Below are 22899 nucleotides of genomic sequence, written 5' to 3' on the forward strand. Positions count from 1 at the left end.
GCTTAAGCGTCTGGTTTATGTCTTCCTCTCAACTAGAAGCCTGAGGATCATGATCTGTTCTGAGTGAGATGCTGCAAATTGTGATTACTGCTTCTGTAGTGAAGGAAGGGCTAGCTGTCTGCACTAGCTCAGTTAGCTGTCTGAAGGCAGGTGCCATTTATGCTGACACAATGTACGATTTGTGGCTAGTTGCATTAAGTGCATTCAATGGCTGCCAGCAGAGTCTACTCCCCATCTCAGATGAGACCTACAGCAAAGATACTAAGTGTACACAGGTTTTTGTTTTTGATTTGCCAGTGATTTTCCTGATGGGCTCACATTACTTGCCTGGTGTTGGACTCCTGGTGATCAACATACTCACCCTCTGTGCATGTTCAGACTTCGCAATATCATCTACAGGGCCAACAGTCGAGATATCCCACCCTGGCTCTGATCTATCAGTAGTGGCAGTAATCCATGTCTGTTGCTAAGGCATAAAGAGACAGCTGTGTGACTGACATCCACATTCACTTTGTACTCAGTATTTGTGAATTCACCTCATCTGCCATTTACATTCACACTTGGGAGTTGATGAACTGGCCATGTTATATATATGAGAAGCATCATCCTAGTTTTGAAAGGACACCAGAGATTTTTTGTCTTAAGTACCCCAACAACACTGCAGGCCTCGGAAGCAGCCTGAATCATATCAACAGTGGTCAGCACAGCTCCTAGCTGCTTCCAGGTAGTGGTCAATTTCCATTGTACCTGCTGAGCTGGCATCTCCTTTTGTCTTCTCATTTCTACTACCAACAACATTACATTTCAGAAATTCCTGATAGCAAAGTGACAAAGTGGCATTTATTGCAAAGGCTTGAAACAGTCTAGCTGGCACTTGAAAGATGAAGAAATAATATGAAAAAGAACTTCAGGGAATTTATTAAATGGAATAAAACAGAATGAGTGAAGCTAATTATCAAAATTTTTAACCAACACAAAGTCATAAACATGTGTAGTAGGTCAAATTTTGTTTCTGGAAGTAACAGACACTGAATATCAATTACTTTCACAACAAAATGGAAAAGGAGTAACTCAGTGCCAGAACTTTGACTCTTTCACTCACCTTAGAATGACTATTGTTGAGGCAATAATCCACAACAGCACATTTTTCAGGCTGTAAAAGCAACATGTGTGATCAACATTACTGAATCTCTTACAAATTGTTCCCATGAACTGTCTGATGAGTAAAAGGCCGGATCCGTTGGGACTCTTGTAAATCCAAGCATCATGGATCATCAAATAACCATTTAAGAAATCTAGAAGTGCTGCAGTCTTCAGTAGAGAGCAATAGTTTACTGTAACTTAGTGCCTATTGATGATCCAGCCTACCCGTGAGAAAATACTTCCTTTGAAGAAACTTCTGATCTCAACTGTGTTAGAAGCAGTGTACATTTGCCTAATGAAGGATTTAATTAAATGTGGTGTTGGTTACAGCCTTGAGAAATGAAAGAATATGGTCTTTGCTTTGATTCCCTCTCAAAGATATAACTACAGTACTATGTCCATCATCAGACCAATAACTTAGCATATTTAGAGTGTTTGACCTTACATGCTATTCATTGACTGGTTACAAGAAGTTCATATAAACTTCTTTGCCACCCATCAAATAAATGTATCCAGGGCATGAACTTCGATGACTGCATGTGTCACGGCACGGCCTTCATGCTTAATTGGCTGGATGTGCATGGTGCACCTTTGGTCTGTAGTTTCAATTAAAAGATGGGTGGAGCATGTAGAGCTGAAACATTAATGAAGTAACTGGATTTTCTACAGCTGCATACCTGAAATATAATTAGAGTCTCATATATAAGTTTTTATGTAACTCATGTTCTCTCTCTCTCATCCTCTCCTCCTCCCCCCCCCCCCCCCCACACACACACACAAAATACCAGAACACCAGAGAAACAGAAATACATCACTAATTACTGCAAAAATTTTCTAAGTAATCAATACGAAAATCTATAGTTTGAAATATTTGTCTCTATTGTGAAAAGGATAGAGTGCTACAGCAGAGATGTTGAGTTTTAGATAGGGACAACAAAAAGACTGCCAAACAAGTAAGCTTTCAGTCAAAAATGCCTTCATCGGAACGTACACACACACACACACACACACACACACACACACACACACACACACACACACACATATGACCACACTCTCTGCCAGCCAGAGACTGTGGTCATACGTGTGCGAGGTGCGTTTGCATGTGTGTGTGTGTGTGTGTGTGTGTGTGTGTGTGTGTGTGTGTGTGTGGGTTTTTCCACCTGCGTGTGTGTATGTGTATGTACATTGTCTAATTCCAACGAAGGCCTTTTTGGCTGAAAGCTTCCTTGTTTGGCAGTCCCTTTTCTGTGCCTATCTGTGATCCAACATCTCCACTATATGGTGAGCAGCAGTCTATCCGTCTATCCTTTCCATAATATTGCCATTATACCATCCTGGATTTTTCTAATATTTGTCTGTGATGGATAAGATGCTCTGTTTTTCTTTGTGTAGGTTATAACATTTCTCTGGGATGTTATTGCTGTAGGAACTATGGCAGCAAATGGCCCTGCTGCTACTGCTCTTATGTATAATCCTCATAAGAGATATGAAGCATGGCGTTACCTTACGTACATGTTTGTTCACGTTGGGTGAGTTTCTCCTCTAATAATATATACAGAAAAATTATTATGTGTGACTTCTTAAACTTTTTCATTAGTTACTATTTTGTACCAGTGCACCATTTTTTATTCTGTTTTCTCCAACAAATAGTACTTCTTAGATCCACTTGAACCTCTATAGACATACAATATTTATGTTTTTTACTGCACATGTATCTACATTTAATGTAGCCCTTAGAATAAGCCTGTTATTGATTCTGTGCACTGCACTGCAGCTTTAAATTACTTTGACAAACCATACATGGTCATGACTATGTGTCTGCAAATGAACAATCTTGAAATCTCAAGGCCTGTTGTATTTTCACATGCCATTACATTTCTCAGAATTTGACAAAATCACTGAAACTGCTACTTGGCAACAGAGCAATAGACACATGTCCGTCATTCAGGAACACGACTATCAGAACCTTTGTCTCTCTGCGAAGCAGAATATTGCATGGAACTGAGAGTGGAGTACGATTCTGTGGAAGTGTCAATAGTTCAGAGGATACTGTTCATTGCATTCCATTACAAGTGGGACTTCACAAAAGATGACCTAGTTATCCATTCTTGTTACCCTCGTGAAATCAGCAGTTTAGATAAAAACTGCCACAGTTAAACCATCATTGTAGTACAGAACAAGAATTTAAATTGTTAGATCAGATGAGTCATGCTCCCAATTACATAATGTTAATTTCATTTTTGTACATTCTACTTTCCAGAAGAACACTTGTGCAGTAAGATGTACATAGACTGGCAGTTATAGTGTTATATTATGGTGACATTCATCTAGTCCACCTTGGAGCCTGTGGTTGTTCAGATGCTGCCATGAAAACTGGACTTTACAAATATTAGAGATAACCATTTATATACTTTCTTGGTGTATGTCTTCTCTATCACAAGTGTAATAAAAAAAATAAAAAAAACAGTTATTAATCAACATTTCAAAGCCAAAATGATTCTATAGTGGTTTTGGAAATATGGTAATGACTTCCATTTGACGTTATGGACACCTAATTTACCAGGCAAAACTCACTCATCTATGGTAAACTTTAAGCTCAGAGTTCAAAGCTAAGAAATATGACTCATCATAACTTACAATAATTATATGACTGTGCTTAGGCACTTAATGCCTTCCTCATTTCACTATATACTGTTATGTTTTGGAATACTTACTATGACAAATTGCAACTGTCTTGCTTGAAAAAGATGAGGTAACACTGTATTAGATGGTAGACTTAGCTTGACAGGAACAAGAGCATTATAAAATAAGGGAAACACAACCACTCACCTATATTGCATCAACGTGTGGAGCACAGAAATGTACAACAGAAAGCAGCATTCACACCAGCTTTCAAGCACTATCTCTTTTTATAGGAAAAGGACACACCCACCCACCCTCCCACCCACCCACCCACCCACACAAACACACACACACACACACACACACACACACACACACACACACACACACACACACACAAATGTGTGTACTTTTGCTAGAAAAAGAGCTAGTGCTCAAAAGCTAGTGTGAATGCTGGTTTTTTTTTGCACTTTTGTGCTCTACACATCAATCTGATTTAGGTGAGTGGTTGCTTTTCTGTTTATTTCAGGTGTTGCTCCATCCAGGAATTTCCATTATTGTTTAAGAGCTTTATAATGAGGATGAATTGCTTATTTAGCTTGTAGAGTATGTACTGTAGTTAACTTGAATGAACTGCAAGTATTCATGGTGTGATCTTTACATAACATAGCCAATACCAATGAGAGATTACAGTTCTACTTGAGCTGCCAACGTGTTATGCTGTTCAAACATGGAACTCAAACCCAAATATCTGCCTGTTATGGGCAGTGTTCTATCATTTGAGCTGTAATGGTATTATCTGAAAGAAACAGGTACCTACATATGAGTCAAAATTCAACACACAGGTTTAGCTTGTCAAGTATGATCTACACAGTTTGTACACTGCAAGTTCTCAGTATCTCAGATACATGTTGCCACCCAGGAATTTTCATACGGACAAGCAACCAGTTTCCTTAATTTTATTCTCCCTGTTGTGGACTGACTGCCTTGTCTATTTACTGCAACATGTTCTATCATACTGCAACAAGAACCAGTCAAACAGATTTTAGTTGATAAAGTACTGTTGAAGGCCAATCCTTATGGCTGTTCAACAAAGATGACATCCAGTTTCCCATTCTGTTCCAGCACACCTTCTGTGCCATTTGCTTCACACATAATAGATCTTTTATGTTACTTCTTTTCCGTTTATTAACTTATGCCATGTGTTCAGCTGCAGCAACTAGTTCTAGCTCTAATCTACTAATTGTTTTATCAAAAGGTACACATATTTATGTTTTGTGCATTGTACATTTGTTTTATAATCCGTTCTCTGTCTACAGACTTACCAATGTCATGTTTTCTATTAAATAAAGAAAGAAGTAAAGGTAACCTCTCACCATATATTACTTGCTCACTTTATGAAGATTTACAGCTCAGTGGCTGATAGGACTAGCTTTTTCAGCTGAAGGTGTATGACTTCAGACCTATATTCAGTTGTTTCCACTCACTACCAACCTTAAGCACTCCGTCTTCAGGCCACAAGTGGCCCATCAGGACCATCTGACCACCGTGTCATCCTCAATTGAGGATGCAGATAGGAGGGGCGTTTGGTCAGCACACTGCTCTCCCGGTTGTTATGATGGTTTTCTTTGACCGGAGCTGCTACTATTCACTCGAGTAGCTCCTCAGTTGGCATCATGAGGCTGAGTACACCCCACCACCAACCTTTGCGTTCAATAATGTCTGCAACGTGTATCTTCATAGAACCCGTCAACAAATTTATTCAATTTCATATTCATTTACATATAATATTTCTGTGATCTCTAATTCAATGTATATGTCAGTGTTTGTTTATGAATATGCAGAGTAGTTGAACACATTATTGTCAGACAATTATGGGTTTTGTGCCACAAAGCTACACCCATGGTCTGAATCAGCTACTACCATGTCTCCATGCCATAACTTTTCATAAGTGAACAAGTAATAGCTTTGGTTTTGAGGGGTTAACAGACATACAAACAAGACTGAAGTCATTTTTAAGCTTTCAGACAAAGCTCTAAGCTTACTAACAAAAAGTACATGTGTGCAAACATTGTCTCCTCCTGCTGGGTTCAGAGGCTGGTTTGGAAGAGAAGAGCAAGCTAGAGGGGATCAGAAGGGAAGGGTTGATGCCCATCACTTCCATCAGCAGCTAGCTCTTGTAATTTATTTAACTTGTGAATATTGCTCCTTGAACCACAATGGCTGCATGGTTACCAAAGTCATTAATTACTAATTGAATGATTATGCAAGTAACACAAATTCATTTACTGCATTCTTAAACACCGCCAACATAAATACAGTGTAGCATTATGATCTGTGCGTTTCTATTAATCTGCTTTCCCTAAGTTAAGAAATTTCTGTGCCACAGAACAAACATCAGCCTACACTTGAGTGTAGTTGATGTAAGAGTTTTCATTCATTATGATAAGTTGGCCATTCTCTAAAAACTTCTACACTGAAGCACACACTGTTTTTAATTTCTTCTAACTTATTGATGATTATGTGAATTACTGAATGTACTTCTACAATAATGGAATAATAAATTTATCTTCTATTTTATGCTTAGATGAGGCTACACTTATCTTCACAATACCCTTACAGGGTGAAAAAAATGGAGGATGGGAGCTGACAGCTAGGGGAGTAGTGGAGGCTGCCCTGATGCAGGCAGGGAAAGTTGCATGTGACACATAATGAAACAGAGAAATGGGTTGTGATAGAGGCTGGGGAGAGGGGGAATAGGAAAAAGGAGACTGTGGAGACAAAGGCACATGTGCACATTAATAGAGTGACGTGCGGGGGCATGATAACAGGAGTGGATATGGATATAGAACATGGGCTAGCGGAGCTTGATGCCAGGATGATTGCAGGATTGAAGGATTTGTTATAAGAACAGTTCCCATCTATGCACTTTAGATGGCATTCATAATGCATCACCCATTGAAGTCATGTACATTGTTGTTGATAGATACCACAATTACTAATTCTGGCAAAGTTAAATTGCTATCTTCAGATATGTAAGTGTTACAAGGTCCATAATTACCATACATAATTTCTTACAAACCATTGGATACTTGAATCATAAAGCCACTATGTGTACGTTGTCTTCTGACCATTGAAAACATGGAGGTAAACTGTGAAATTAAAAATATTATGTAAAAAAATGCAAAAATTTTTTATAATTTCTGCAGAGTCATAGACTACGATAATGTTTACCTAACAGAAAAGACAATCCCCACGCAACATCTCAGAACTGCTGAAAAGTTGTTAAATAAATTACATAATAATATAGAACCCCAACAGGTGGCAGAGTCTCAACAAAACATATAATGTAAGAACAACATTAAGCTATATACAAAGTATATCAATTGTTTGCATCAACACCAAGCTTACAAAATTATTGCAACATTATAGCACATGCAGTATTTTTTGTGATCATACTGATTGAAAAATATTTAGTGAAACTAATTCACATCTTCTTTACATTTGAAAAGATATGCCAGCATCAAGAAATAATACAATCTGAAGATAAAATACAGTAATAGCAATATATAAATATATACTTTTTTAAATACAATACAAAAATAAAGCTTGTTTGGGTACACGATGTCATGCAATTACAAAATCTTCTAAATGATAGCAGAACTGCATGAAGTGTATAACCATATAAATTACAATATTGACAATATGTACAGAAGCTGGAGCCATGATTATTGGTGGTCAAAATTTTATATGAGATGCAGCAAGATAGTAATAGTGATGATGACAAGCCACATGAGACAGCATTAGACATTGTGAAAAGCTCGTTAACAAATGATTAAGGCTTTTAACGTAATTATAACATAAGCAGTGGCAAATCAAAATATATCTCATAGAAGTCTTAACCAGGCTATGCTAATGTGTGAATTTACCTAAAATGCTAAGTATAAAGTGGTTGTTACACTTTATTATTGATTTAAAATTAGTCATTGTTACTTATGTAATAAACAGAAAATTAACTGAAAAGTAAAAAAAAGATAGTCCAACTTTATACCAAAGCAATGATAAAACATTATGTGCAACATAAAAATGTAGAGAAAGCCAATCTACAAAATAGGTTTACATGCTAAAGCAATGCATGTAAGGCATGGGAACTTGACAAGTGTTCTGAGATTGATGGAAGTAAGTTTAATGTGTAGGCTACTAATGTTCATAGTAATATGAACATGACAAGCCTTGCAATGATTTTTATTAAAAAATAAATAAATAAATAAATATGGGCATGACATGAATATAAAAGTTACACAAATGAAAGATAAGTGCTACCTAATGTATTGTATACACAAGTACAATATGTAACCTGAGGTCTGGGTCATATAGACCTCATGGTATGTGGGCTAGATCACCGTTGTAGGTATTATGTTATACAGCCTGTTATTGGGTTAACATAATAAGTCATAAAAATAAAAGAACAGGAAACAGGACTTAAACCATGTCATCTTAAGCACTACCACATTACTATATGGGAGCACACAATACGTAACCAGGGGTCTAGGCCATGGTAGTAACATATATCCATCCTAATGGCAAGGAACAATCTTCAAACCTACTTGAATACAACATCTTAACAATATATAATCTCATAGGTTCTCACGTTTATGGCATACAGAAAGTAGAACAGCACTAAGGTTACATTTAACATGAAACTGACTCAAATTATTGACTTAAGTATGCAAAAGGTTGATTCTTGAAGTCTGGGAAAGCTCAAGCATCAAATGTATTTGCATAACATGGAGTACAACTGAGCTGGTAGTAAAACAATAAATGGCTGTATAATATAATATCTACAACGAGGTTCTAGCCCACATATCATGAGGTCTGTATGACCCAGACATGGAGCTAAATATCATAGTCTTCTATATAGTACATTAGGCAGCACTTATTTTTCATTCTTATAACTTTTATATTCTTTTAATCCTTGTATTATATATATTTTTAATATAAATCATATTACTATGATCGTTAATATCTGACACTATAACCATACTTCCATTGGCCTAACACCTAGATTTCTAAATACTTGTCAAGTCCTTATGTCTTACATATTGTTTTACTATGTAAACATATTTTGTAGATTAAGATTCTCTAAATTTTTATGTGGCACACAATGTTTTATTAATGCCTTGGATATGTACTGGGACCCCCTATTTTTACTTTTTAGTCAAATTTTGTGCTTATTATATAAGTAAAATTGACAAGTTTTAAATCAATTGTGTGTGTGTGTGTGTGTGTGTGTGTGTGTGTGTGTGTGTGTGTGTGTGTGTGTGTGTTGTCTTCAGTACAAAGACCGTTTTGATGCAAATCTCCATACTACTCTATCCTGTGCAAGACTCTTCATCTCTGAGTAACTATTGCAACCTACATCCTTCTGAATTTACTCACTATATCCATCTCTTCATGTCCCTCTATGATTTTTACCCCCACATTTCCCAACAATACTAAATTGGCGATCCGTTGATGTCTCAGAATGTATGTCCTATCAACCAATCCCTTCCTATAGTCAGGGTATGCCACAAGTTTCTTTTCTCCACAATTCTGTTCAGTACCACCTCATATGATCTACCCATCCAATGTTCAGCATTCTCCTGTAGCACCACATTTCAAAAGCTTCTATTCTCTTCTTGTCTAAAATGTTTATCGTCCATGTTTCACTTCCATACATGGCTTCCATCCAAATACTTTAGAAAAGATTTCCTAGCACTTAAATCTATACTGATATTAACAAATTTCTCTTTTTCAGAAATGCATTTCTTGCCATTTCCAGTCTATGTTTTATATCCTCTCTACTTCAACCATCATCAGTTATTTTTCTGCCCAAATAGCAAAACTCATCTACTACTTTAAGTGTCTCATTTCCTAATCTAATTCCCTTAGCAGTACCTGATTTAATTCAACTAAATTCCACTATACTCATTTTGCTTTTGTTGATGTAAACCTTATATCCTCCTTTGAAGATGCTCTCCATTCTGTTCGACTGCTCTTCCTAGTCCGTTGTTGTGTCTGACAGAATTAAAATGTCATCACCAAACCTCAACGTTTTTATTTCTTCTCCCTGAACTTTAATACCTACTCCAATTTTTTCTTTTGTTTACTGCTTGGTCAGTATACGAATTGAATAACACCAGGGATAGGCTACAACATTGTCTGAATCCCTTCTCAAACACTGCTTCCCTTTCATGGCCATCAACTCCTACAACTGCCATCTGGTTTCTGTACAAATTGTAAATAGCCTTTTGCTCCCTCTATTTTACCTCTCCCAACTTTAGGAGTAGGAAGAGAGTATTTCAGTCAACATTTCCAAAAGATTTCTCTAAGTCTACAAATGCTATAAATGTAGGCTTGTATTCCTTAATCTATCTTCTATGAGAAGTCATAGGCTCAGTATTCCTCGCGTGTTCATACTGTTCTCCAGAATACAAACTAATCTTTCCTGAGGTCAGCTTCTATCAGTTTTTCTATTCTTCTGTAAACAATTCATGTTAGTATTTTGCAACCTTGATTTATTAAACTAACAGTTTGGTAATTTTCACATCTGTCCACACCTGCTTTCTTTGAAATTGGAATTATTATATTCTTCTTGAAATCTGAGGGTATTATGCCTGTCTCATACATCTTGCTCACCAGATGGAAGAGTTTTGCCATGGCTGGCTCACCCAGTGCTATCAATAGTTCTAAGTCGTCTACTTCGGGGGCCTTGTTTAGATCTTTGAGCGTTCTGTCAAATTTTCTTGCAGCATCATATCTGCCATCTCATCTTCATCTGTGTCCTCTGCCATTTCCATAATATTGCACTCAAGTACATCTCCCCTGTACAGACCCTCTGAGCACTTGATATTCATACATGTTGTCGTCTTTTCTCCAAATGTCTCTTTAATTTTCCTGCAGGCAGTATCTACCTTTCTCTTAGTGATATATGGTTCTAAATCCTTGCATTTCTCCTCTAGTCATTCCTGTTTAGTCATTTTACACTTCCTGTCAATCTCATTTTTTTAGACATTTGTATTCCCTTCCTCCTGCTTCATTTATTGCATTTTTATATTCTCCCCTTTCATAAATTAAATTCAGTATCTCTTCACCTACTAATTTTCATTCTCTCCCTTTTCCTATTATCGAATTCCAGTCCCCAGTGACTATTAAATTTCCATCTCTCTTAACTATCTGGATAATTTCTTTTATCTCATCATACATTTCTTCAATCTCTTCAACATCTGCAGAACTAGTTGGCATATAAAGGTGTACTACTGTGATAGGTGTGGGTTTTGTTATCTATGAGGGTAATTCCAAAAGTAAGGTCTCCTTATTTCTACAATGGTTTACATCAGTTTACAGCTTGAACATTGAGCTATTTTTTGACATAATCACCATTTCTGTCGATCCAATTTTGTAGACGCTGTTGCAGTTTTTGTACGTCCATGTCATACCAGCTCACCGCCATGCTACCTTCTGGTAGTTCAATGTTTCCGTTAAAATTCTGTGAGCAATGCTTGGGAAACCTCAGGAACCGACATGCAGAGATCATTCAGAGTGATCCACTGATTTGCACGCATGCTTTGCTCAACCTTCAACACTGTCTCCTCAGAAATTTATAGTCTCCCACTCCTTTGTTCATCGTGAATTTCACTCCGACCAGCTGCAAACTCTCTACACCACTCACGAACATTTTTGACATTCATGCATGACTCACCATACACTTCCATCAATTGGCAATGGGTTTCAATTGGCACAGTGCGCTTTGTGTTCAAAAGCGGAATAACTGCATGCAATTCGCACTTGGCAGTAACATCCAATAGGAGCTCCATTCTCAACGGCTGCCAAGACAAGACTGAGCGCCTCAGCGCAGCATGCACATGTTTACCCACAGTGTGTAAAGCACTCTTCATAACAGTGTGACCAACTGCCACACAGTGTTCTGTACTTATAAAAAAATTGGAGACCTTACTTTTGGGATTACCCTCGTATCTTGGCTACAGTGATACATTCACTACACTTATCCGCATTCTTACTTGTTTATTCACTATTAAACCTACTCCAGCATTACCCCTACTTGATTTTGTATGTATAACCCTGTATTCATTCAACCAGAAGTCCTGATCCTCCTGCCACCAAGCTTCGCTAACTTCCACTACATCTAACTTTGTTGTTGTTGTGGTCTTCAGTCCTGAGACTGGTTTGATGCAGCTCTCCATGCTACTCTATTCTGTGCAAGCTGCTTCATCTCCCAGTATGTACTGCAACCTACATCCTTCTGAATATGCTTAGTGTATTCATCTCTTGGTCTCCCTCTACGATTTTTACCCTCCACGCTGGCCTCCAGTACTAAATTTGTGATCCCTTGATGCCTCAGAACATGTCCTACCAACCGATCCCTTCTTCTAGTCAAGTTGAGCCACAAACTCCTCTTCTCTGCAATTCTATTCAATACCTCTTCATTAGTTATGTGATCTGCCCATCTAATTTTCAGCATTCTCCTGTAGCACCACATTTCAAAAGCTTCTATTCTCTTCTTGTCCAAACTATTTATCATCCATGTTTCACTTCCATACATGGCTACACTCCATACAAATACTTTCAGAAATGACTTCCTGACACTTAAATCTATACTCGATGATAACAAATTTCTCTTCTTCAGAAACACTTTCCTTGCCATTGCCAGTCTACATTTTATATCCTCTCTACTTCGACCATCATCAGTTATTTTGCTCCCCAAACAGCAAAACTCCTGTACTACTTTAAGTGTCTCATTTCCTAATCTAATTCCCTCAGCATCACCCGGCTTAATTCGCCTACATTCCATTATCCTCATTTTGCTTTTGTTGATGTTCATCTTATATCCTCCTTTCAAGACCCTATCCATTCCATTCAACTGCTCTTCTGAGTCCTTTGCTGTCTCTGACAGAATTACAATGTCATCGGCAAACCTCAAAGTTTTTATTTCTTCTCCATGGATTTTAATACCTAGTCTGAATTTTTCTTTTGTTTCCTTTACAGCTTGCTCAATATATAGATTGAATAACATCAGGGAGAGGCTACAACCCTGTCTCATTCCCTTCCCAACCACTGCTTCTCTTTCATGTCCCTCAACTCTTATAACTGCCATCGGGTTTCTGTACAAATTGTAAATAGCCTTTCGCTCCCTGTATTTTACGCCTGCCACCTCTAGAATTTGAAAGAGAGTATTCCAGTCAACAATGTCAAAAGCTTCCTCTAAGTCTACAAATGCTAGAAACGTAGGTTTGCCTTTTCTTAATCTAGCCTCTAAGATAAGCCGCAGGGTCAGTATTGCCTCACGTGTTCCAACATTTCTACGAAATCCAAACTGATCTTCCCCGAGGTCGGCTTCTACCAGTTTTTCCATTCGTCTGTAAAGAATTCACATCAGTATTTTGCAACCGTGACTTATTAAACTGATAGTTCTGTAATTTTTGCATCTGTCAGCACCTGCTTTCTTTGGGATTGGAATTATTATATTCTTCTTGAAGTCTGAGGGTATTTCACCTGTCTCATACATTTTGCTCACCAGATGGTAGAGTTTTGTCAGGACTGGCTCTCCCAAGGCTGTCAATAGTTCTAACGGAATGTTGTCTACTCCCAGGGCCTTGTTTTGACTTAGGTCTTTCAGTGCTCTGTCAAACTCTTCACGCAGTATCATATCTCCCATTTCATCTTCATCTACATCCTCTTCCATTTCCATAATATTGCCCTCAAGGACATCGCCCTTGTATAGAACCTCTATATACTCTTTCCCCCTTTCTGCTTTCCCTTCTTTGCTTAGAACTGGGTTTCTATCTGAGCTCTTGATATTCATATAAGTGGTTCTCTTTTCTCCAAAGGTCTCTTTAATTTTTCTGTAGGCAGTATCTATCTTACCCCTAGGGATATAAGCCTCTACATCCTTACATTTGTCCTCTAGCCATCCCTGCTTAGCCATTTTGCACTTCCTGTCAATCTCATTTTTGAGATGTTTGTATTCCCTTTTGCCTACTTCATTTACTGGATTTTTTAATTTTCTCCTTTCATCAATTAAATTCAATATTTCTTCTGTCACCCAAGGATTTCTACTAGCCTTCATCTTTTTACCTACTTGATCCTCTGCTGCCTTCACTACTTCATCCCTCAAAGCTACCCATTCTTCCTCTACTGTATTTCTTTCCCCCATTCTTCTCAATGGTTCCCTTATGCTCGCCCTGAAACACTGTACAACCTCTGGTTTAGTCAGTTTATCCAGGTCCCATCTCCTTAAATTGCCACCTTTTTGCAGTTTCTTCAATTTTAATCTACAGTTCATAACCAATAGATTATGGTCAGAGTCCACATCCGCCCCTGGAAATGTTTTACAATTTAAAACCTGATTCCTAAATCTCTGTCTTACCATTATATAATCTATCTGAAACCTGTCAATCTCCAGGTTTCTTCCGGGTATACAACCTTCTTTTATCATTCTTGAACCAAGTGTTAGCTATGATTAAGTTACGCTCTGTGCAAAATTCAACCAGGTGGCTTCCTCTTTCATTTCTTACCCGCAATCCATATTCAACTACTATGTTTCCTTCTCTTCCTTTTCCTACTATCGAATTCCAGTCACCCCTCGCTATTAAATTTTCATCTCCCTTCACTATCTGAATAATTTCTTTTATCTCATCATACATTTCTTCAATTTGTTCATCATCTGCGGAGCTAGTTGGCATACAAACTTGTACTACTGTAGTAGGCATGGGCTTTGTGTCTATCTTGACCACAATAATGCGTTCACTATGCTGTTTGTAGTAGCTTACCTGCACTCCTATTTTTTTATTCATTATTAAACCTACTCCTGCATTGTCCCTATTTGATTTTGTATTTATAACCCTGTATTCACCTGATCAGAAGTATTGTTCCTCCTGCCACTGAACTTTGCTAATTCCCACTATATCTAACTTTAACCTATCCATTTCCCTTTTTAAATTTTCTAACCTACTTGACCGATTAAGGGATCTGAGATTCCACGCTCCGATCCGTACAACGCCAGTTTTCTTTCTCCTGATAACAACATCCTCTTGAGTAGTCCGCACCCGGAGATCCAAATGGGGAACTATTTTACCTCCAGAATATTTTACCCAAGAGGACACAGTCATCATTTAACCATACAGTAAAGCTGCATACCCTCGGGAAAAATTACGGCCGTAGTTTCCCCTTGCTTTCAGCCGTTCACAGTACCAGCACAGCAAGGCCATTTTGGTTAGTGTTACAAGGCCAGATCAGTCAATCACCCAGACTGTTGCCCCTGCAACTACTGAAAAGGCTGCTGCCCTCTGCAGGAACCAAATGCTTGTCTGGCCTCTCAACAAATACCCCTCCACTGTGGTTGCATCTACGGTATGGCTGTCTGTATCACTGAGGCAAGCAAGCCTCCCCACCAACAGCAAGGTGTATGGTTCATGGAGGGGGGGGGGGCATTTAACTTTAATCTACCCATTTTTCTTTTTAAATTTTCTAACCCACCTGCCCAATCAGAGGATCTGACAATCTACACTCCAGTCCGTAGATCGCAAGTTTTGTTTCTCCTGATAGCAACGCCCTCCTGAGTAGTACCCACCTGTGGATCTGAATGAGTGACTATATTGCCTCTGGAATATTTTACCCAAGAGGCTGCCATCATCATTTAACCATAGGGTAGGAAAAATTACAGCTGTTGTTTCCCCTTGCTTTCAGCCATTCACAGTATCAGCACAGCAAGGCCGTTTTGGTTGACGTAACAAGGTCAGATCAGTCAATTTTCCAGACTGTTGCCCCTGCAAGTACTAAAAATGCTGCTGCCCCTCTTCAAGAACCATACGTTTGTCTGGCCTCTCAACTGTTACCTCTCCATATGGTCGCACTATGGTACAGCTATCTGCATTACTGAGGCAAGCAAGCCTCCCCACCAACAACAAGGTCGATGGTTCATGGACAGGGAGGGGGGGAAGCTGGGGGGGGGGGGGGGGGAGAAGGGTGGGGATTTTATATATTAAGTTTTATAAAGTTCACTAAAAAAATTATGAGAAGGAAAGTTGCCACTCAACATACAGCGGAGATGCTGAGTCGTAGATAGGCACAACAAAAAGATTTTCACACTTAAAGCTTTTGGCCAATGGCCTTTGTCAACAATAGACACACATATGCACACACACTCTCACACAAACGCAACTCACACACACAACTGCAGACTCAGGCAACTGAAACCATACTGCGAGCAGTAGCACCAGTGCATGATGAGAGTGGCAACTGGGTGGGGGAAAGGATGAGGCTGTGGCGGGGAGGGGAGGGATAGTATGGTGGGGATGGCAGACAGTTTAGTGCTGCAGATTGGGCGATGGGCAGGAGAGGAGTGGTGGGGGGAGTAGCAGAAAAGGAAACATGTAGAGAGAAATAGAGAGAAATAAATTTAAAATTTATTTATTTATAATATTTATTTATGCCTTGCTGATAAAGTTATGGCTTTTATTTTAGGGTACTTAGCATTGCATGGAAGTGTCTTTTCTGTGAGGTACACATTATTTTAGTCAGTGACATTGGAGACCCCATAAAAATATTGTAGCGCTTTCTCTTATGTAATATTTCTAATTTCACAGTTTACCTCCAAGTGGCCAGATGTTAACATGCCACATATAGTGGCTTTATACTTCATGTATCTGGCAGTATGTAAAACTGAATTAAAGTTTTGTTTTAATTATGTATATATATAAACCTTGTAACATATTTGTAACCCTTACTGATCTGAGAATGGCAATATAACTTTGGCAAGACTAGTAATTGGTATATGTATCAACTGTGATCTGGACAATAAAAGTTCTAGCCTGGAAATTTTTTTACATTAATATAGAGATCTCTCTTCTTCTGACAATGTCAGGTAATTCAGGTGCATTATGCTCAGCAGAATGTTCTGCCAATGCATGGTCGACATTGCTCATGATCACAGTTTGACAGTGGATTTTCACTCAGATAAACACCCAGCTGGTGATCATGTCCACATAGAAGACTGAGCAGAAGTCACAATATAGTTGATATATGATATGACTGCTCCAACAGGTGGCCCTGTCTCTGATATGGTAAGATATGTGTGTTATTGGTAGGTTTATAGAACAGTCTTGCTATAGGATCTCCCACAGGGATATGACCCATGGGCTTTGTTGGGGGTAAGTGTGGCATAAGAATGAAATAGGAAATTTTGAAGATAAAGTGGGTGGTAGAATACCGCTTTAGGGAGGTGTGAAGAATTTTGAGACATACGCTCCTCGTTTCAGGCCATAATGAAATGTAGTTGAAGCCCTGGCAACAAATGTGGTTAAGTTCTTCCAGAAAAGGTGTGGATGGGTAATGAAGGGGTACATAAGTGCCTCACAGTGGTAGTGGGAGAATTCCAGGTATACAATGGATGTGGCACAGGAGATCTGTATGTGGACTAGGTTGGAAGTATAGTGCCTCTCTGTGAAGGCCTTAGTAAGACCTTTAGTATACACTGAGGTGACAAAAGTCAAGGGATAGAGATATGTACATATACAGAGGGCACTAGTATCATGTACATAATGCATAAAATGGAAGTGCATTGGTGGAGCTGTCACTTGTACTCGGGTGATTCATGTGAACAGGTGATGTGATTACTGCCACATGATGGGCATTAGCAGGCTTTGAACATGGAATGATAACTGGAGCTAAACACATGGGACATACCATTTCAGAATTTTGGAAATCATTAGGGAATTCAGTCTTCTGTGATCCACAGTGTCAAGAGTGTGCTGAGAATACCAAATTTCATGCATTACTTCTCACCACAGAAAACGCACTGACTGACAGTCATCACTTAATGACTGAGAGTAGTGGTGTTTGCATTGTCAGTGGCAACAGACAAGTAACATTGTGTGAAATAGCTACAGACATCAATGTGGGACATACAACGAATGTTTCAGAGACTAGTGTGGCCTGAGCTCCCAGTTGGTGCACATCGACAGTGCAGAAAGATACTTATATAGCTTCTTTTCTGTGTTTACTTCGTAGATTCTTACTTACATTGCGTGTGAGTTTTGTATAGGAGGTGTAATTTCTAGTTTTAGTTACTGTAGTTGTAAATTCAGGCAGATTGTAGTGCAGTCATTAGGCATTTGTACAGGACAGTTCATACATTCTTTGCGTGTTTCCCTTGCGTTATCTAGGCATGGACTCGTGTTTCAGTAACTGTTGTTCAACATCAATTAGAATGGATAGGGACTGTGATTGCTGTGTTTGGATGAGGGCTGAGTTGGCATCCCTTCATTCACAGCTGCAGGCTGCGCTGACTTCGGTCACACAGCTTGAGGCTGTTGCCAATGGGCACCACTGTGGGGAGCTGGACTTGGGTATCACGGGGATGTCAACCTCATCCCATCTGTACCCAGATCGGTCTGCCACTGTGGTTGCCCCGGTTGCTGCCCACAGTGGGGCTGAGCCCTCGCCTGTGGTTGATTGGGATGTCATTCCAAGGCGTGGCAGGCAGCGAAAGACGTCCCCGGAGGCTGATCAGAAAGCCTGCCCGGTGCGTCTGACAAACAGGTTTCAGGTACTATCTCTGGCTGAGCCAGATGCAGCTGCCTGCCATGTTTCAGAGGATGATTCTCAGCCTTCAAGGTCCAGGCAATTGCCGAGGGTGGGCTTATTGGTAGTTGGGAGCTCCAATGCTAGGCGCGTAATGGGGCCCCTTAGGGATATAGCGGCTAATGAGGGGAAAAAATCCAGTGTGCACTCCGTGTGCATTCCAGATGGAGTCATTCTTGATGTGGAAAGGGTCCTTCCAAATGCCATGAAGAGCAAAGGGTGCAGCCAGCTGCAGGTGGCGGCACATATCGGCACTAATGACTGATTTGGTGAAGGCTGCCGGTCTTGCTTACGAGATGAAGGCAGAGCTCACCATCTGCAGCATCGTTGACAGAACCGACTGCGGACCTTTGGTGCAGAGCCGGGTGGAGGGTCTGAATCAGAGGCTCAGACGGTTTTGCGACCATGTTGGCTGCAGATTCCTTGACATGCGCCATAGAGTGGTGGGGTTTCGGGTTCCGCTGAATAGGTCAGGAGTTCACTACACTCATCTGGTGGCTACACGGGTAGTGGAGGCTGTGTGGCATGGACTGGGCGGTTTTTTTAGGTTAGAAGGCCTCGGGAAAGTATAGGGTTGGCTGCAATCTCAAAGGGTGCATGGCAAACACAGGACTTGCTTGGATCAAGGAACAGTCGGAATTGTAGTTGTAAATTGTTGTAGTTGTGCTGGGAAAGTCCCTGAGCTTCAAGCACTAATAGAAAGCACAGAAGCTGAAATCGTTATAGGTACAGAAAGCTGGCTAAAGCCTGAAATAAGTTCTGCAGAAATTTTTACGAAGTCTCAGACAGTGTTCAGGAAAGATAGATTAGGCAGAATTGGTGGTGGAGTGTTTGTGTCTGTCAATAGTGATTTATCTTGTAGTGAAGTCGAAGTAGATACTCCATGCGAATTGGTATGGGTGTAGGTTATACTTAACAGCCGAACTAAGTTAATAATTGGCTCCTTCTATCGACCCCCAGACTCCGATGATATAGTTGCTGAACAGTTCAGAGAAAATTTGAGTCTCATAACAAATAAATACCCCACTCATACGGTTATAGTTGGTGGGGACTTCAACCTTCCCTTGATATGTTGGCAAAAATACTTGTTCAAAACAGGTGGTAGGCAGAAAACATCTTCCGAGATTGTCCTAAATGCTTTCTCCAAAAATTATTTCAAGCAGGTAGTCCATGAACCCACACGAATCGTAAATGGTTGCGAAAACACACTTGACCTCTTAGCCACAAACAATCCAGAGCTAATAGAGAGCATCATGACTGATACAGGGATTAGTGATCACAAGGTCGTTGTAGCTAGGCTCAATACCATTTCTTCCAAATCCACCAGAAACAAACACAAAATAATTTTATTTAAAAAAGCAGATAAAGTGTCACTAGAAGCCTTCCTAAGAGACTATCTCCATTCCTTCTGAACTGAGTATGCAAATGTAGACAAGATGTGGCTCAAATTCAAAGATACAGTAGCAACAGAAATTGACAGATTCATACCTCATAAATTGGTAAGAGATAGAAATGATCCCCCATGGTACACAAAACAGGTCCGAACGCTGTTGCAGAGGCAACGGAAATTGCATGTGAAGTTCAGAAGAACGCAAAACCCCGAAGATTGGCTAAAATTTACAGACGCGCAAAATTTGGCACAGACTTTAATGCGAGATGCCTTTAATAGGTTCAACAATGAAACATTGTCTTGAAATTTGGTAGAAAATCCGAAGAAATTCTGGTCACATGTAAAGTACACAAGCGGCAAGACGCAGTCAATACCTTCGCTGCGCAGTACCGATGGTACTGTTACCGACGACTGTGCCGCTAAAGCGGAGTTATTGAACACAGTTTTCCAAAATTCCTTCACCAGGGAAGATGAATGGAATATTCCAGAATTTGAAACATGAACAGCTGCTAGCATGAGTTTCTTAGAAGTAGATACCTTAGGGGTTGCAAAGCAACTCAAATCGCTTGATACGGGCAAGTCTTCAGGTCCAAATTGTATACTGATTAGGTTCCTTTCAAATTATGCTGCTACAATAGCTCCCTACTTAGCAATCATATACAACCGCTCGCTCACCGATAGATCTGTACCTACAGATTGAAAAACTGCGCAGGTCGCACCAGTGTTGAAGAAGGGTAGTAGGAGTAATCCATCGAACTACAGACCTATATCATTGACGTCGGTTTGCAGTAGGGTTTTGGAGCGTATACTGTATTCAAATGTTATGAATCACCTTGAAGGGAATGATCTATTGATGCGTAATCAGCACGGTTTCAGAAAACATCGTTCTTGTGCAACGTTGCTAGCTCTTTATTCACACGAAGTAATGGCCGCTATCGACAGGGGATCTCAAGTTGATTCCGTATTTCTAGATTTCTGGAAAGCTTTTGACACCGTTCCTCACAAGTGACTTTTAATCAAGCTGCAGACCTATGGCGTATCGACTCAGTTGTGCAAATGGATTTGTTATTTCCTGTCAGGAAGGTCGCAGTTCGTAGTAATAGACGGCAAATCATCGAGTAAAACTGAAGTGATATCAGGTGCTCCCCAGGGAAGCGTCCTGGGACCTCTGCTGTTCCTGATCTATATAAATGACCTGGGTGACAATCTGAGCAGTTCTCTTAGGTTGTTCGCAGATGATGCTGTAATTTACCGTCTAGTAAGGTCATCCGAAGACCAGTATCAGTTGCAAAGCGATTTAGAAAAGATTGCTGTATGGTGTGGCAGGTGGTAGTTGACGCTAAATAACGAAAAGTGTGAGGTGATCCACATGAGTTCCAAAAGAAATCCGTTGGAATTCGATTACTCGATAAATAGTACAATTCTCAAGGCTGTCAATTCAACTAAGTACCTGGGTGTTAAAATTACGAACAACTTCAGTTGGAAAGACCACATAGATAATATTGTTTGGAAGGCAAGCCAAAGGTTGGTTTTCATTGGCAGGACACTTAGAAGATGCAACAAGTCCACTAAAGAGACAGCTTACACTACACTCGTTCATCATCTGTTAGAATATTGCTGCGCGGTGTGGGATCCTTACCAGGTGGGATTGACGGAGGACATCGAAAGGGTGCAAAAAAGGGCAGCTCGTTTTGTATTATCACATAATAGGGGAGATAGTGTGGCAGATATGATACACGAGTTGGGATGGAAGTCATTAAAGCAAAGACGTTTTTCGTCGCGGTGAGATCTATTTACGAAATTTCAGTCACCAACTTTCTCTTCTGAATGCGAAAATATTTTGTTGAGCCCAACCTACATAAGCAGGAATGATCATCAAAATAAAGTACGAGAAATCAGAGCTCAAACAGAAAGGTTTAGGTGTTCGTTTTTCCCGCGCGCTGTTCGGGAGTGGAATGTTAAAGAGATAGTATGATTGTGGTTCGATGAACCCTCTGCCAAGCACTTAAATGTGAATTGCAGAGTAATCATGTAGATGTAGATGTATACATTAGGTCAGTGCAGTAAAATTTGGTGTTAATGAGCTATGACAGTAGACGACCGACCTGAGTGCCTTTGCTTATAGCATGGCATCACCTGCGGTGCCTCTCCTGGGCTCATGACCATATCAGTTGGACTCTAGATGATTGGAAACCATAGCCTGGTCAGATGAATCCCATTTTCAGTTTGTAAAAGCTAATGGTAGGGTTCAAGTGTGGCACAGACCCCACGAAGCTGTGGACCCAAGTTGTCAACAAGGCACTGTGCAAGATGGTTGTGGCTCCATAATGGTGTGGGCTATGTTTACATGAAATGGTCTGGGTCCTCTGGTCAAACTGAAACAGTCAGTTACTGGAAATGGTTATTTTTGTCTACTTGGAGGCTGTCTGTAGCCATTCATGGACTTTGTGTTCCCAAACAAGTCGCTGGGATGCTGTTGTTTCCTATTGTTTTGGAGAACATCCAAACAATTTGAATGAATGATTTGGCACATCCAGATCACTGAGATGAATCCCATTGAACAATTATGGGACATAACTGAGAAGTCAGTTCTTGGACAAAATCTTGCATTGGCAACACTTTCACAACTATGGATGGTTACAGATTCAGCATGGCTCAGTATTTCTACAGGGGGCTTTCAATAACTTCTTGAGTCCATACTATGTCAAGTTGCTGCAAACACAAGGCAAAAGGAAGCATGGCACAATATTAGAAGCAATCCTAGTACTTCTGTCACATCAGTGTATGAGTATAGGGCAACGGACTGCTTCTCTGCAGATGATTATATAGGAGATGCTATATGGGTGGAGATTTTTAAGAAGCACGTAGGCTGATGGAGGTCAATGACCATTAAGGCGGCATGCTGAGCAGAAGAGGATCAGATGAAATGGAAGGAGAGAGTTGTTGGGACTCTGGGGAAAAGAGGTTAGAATTCTTTGACACTGAGTACAAAATATGGAGATATTTTCAGTGAATCTGAACCAAACAAGGAATTTTTAGATCTTGGGTAACTAGAAATATTGTCTCTAAATGTCACAAAAACAGACCAGTATTGGATCTGG

The 22899-nt window shown here is 39.8% G+C and overlaps 1 protein-coding gene across 1 annotated transcript in view; it reads left to right on the top strand.

Moving 5' to 3' along the window:
• LOC126419493 (rhomboid-related protein 2-like) overlaps window positions 1–22899 on the top strand; it is a 71176-nt gene that overhangs the window by 20930 nt on the left and 27347 nt on the right. Inside the window, exon 4 of the mRNA XM_050086682.1 lies at window positions 2539–2675. Within this exon, the coding sequence (XP_049942639.1) occupies window positions 2539–2675 (137 nt within the window). The remainder of the gene's footprint in view (window positions 1–2538; window positions 2676–22899) is intronic.

This window comes from Schistocerca serialis, chromosome 9 (genome assembly GCF_023864345.2).
Source record: "Schistocerca serialis cubense isolate TAMUIC-IGC-003099 chromosome 9, iqSchSeri2.2, whole genome shotgun sequence".
Taxonomy (NCBI): domain Eukaryota; kingdom Metazoa; phylum Arthropoda; class Insecta; order Orthoptera; family Acrididae; genus Schistocerca; species Schistocerca serialis.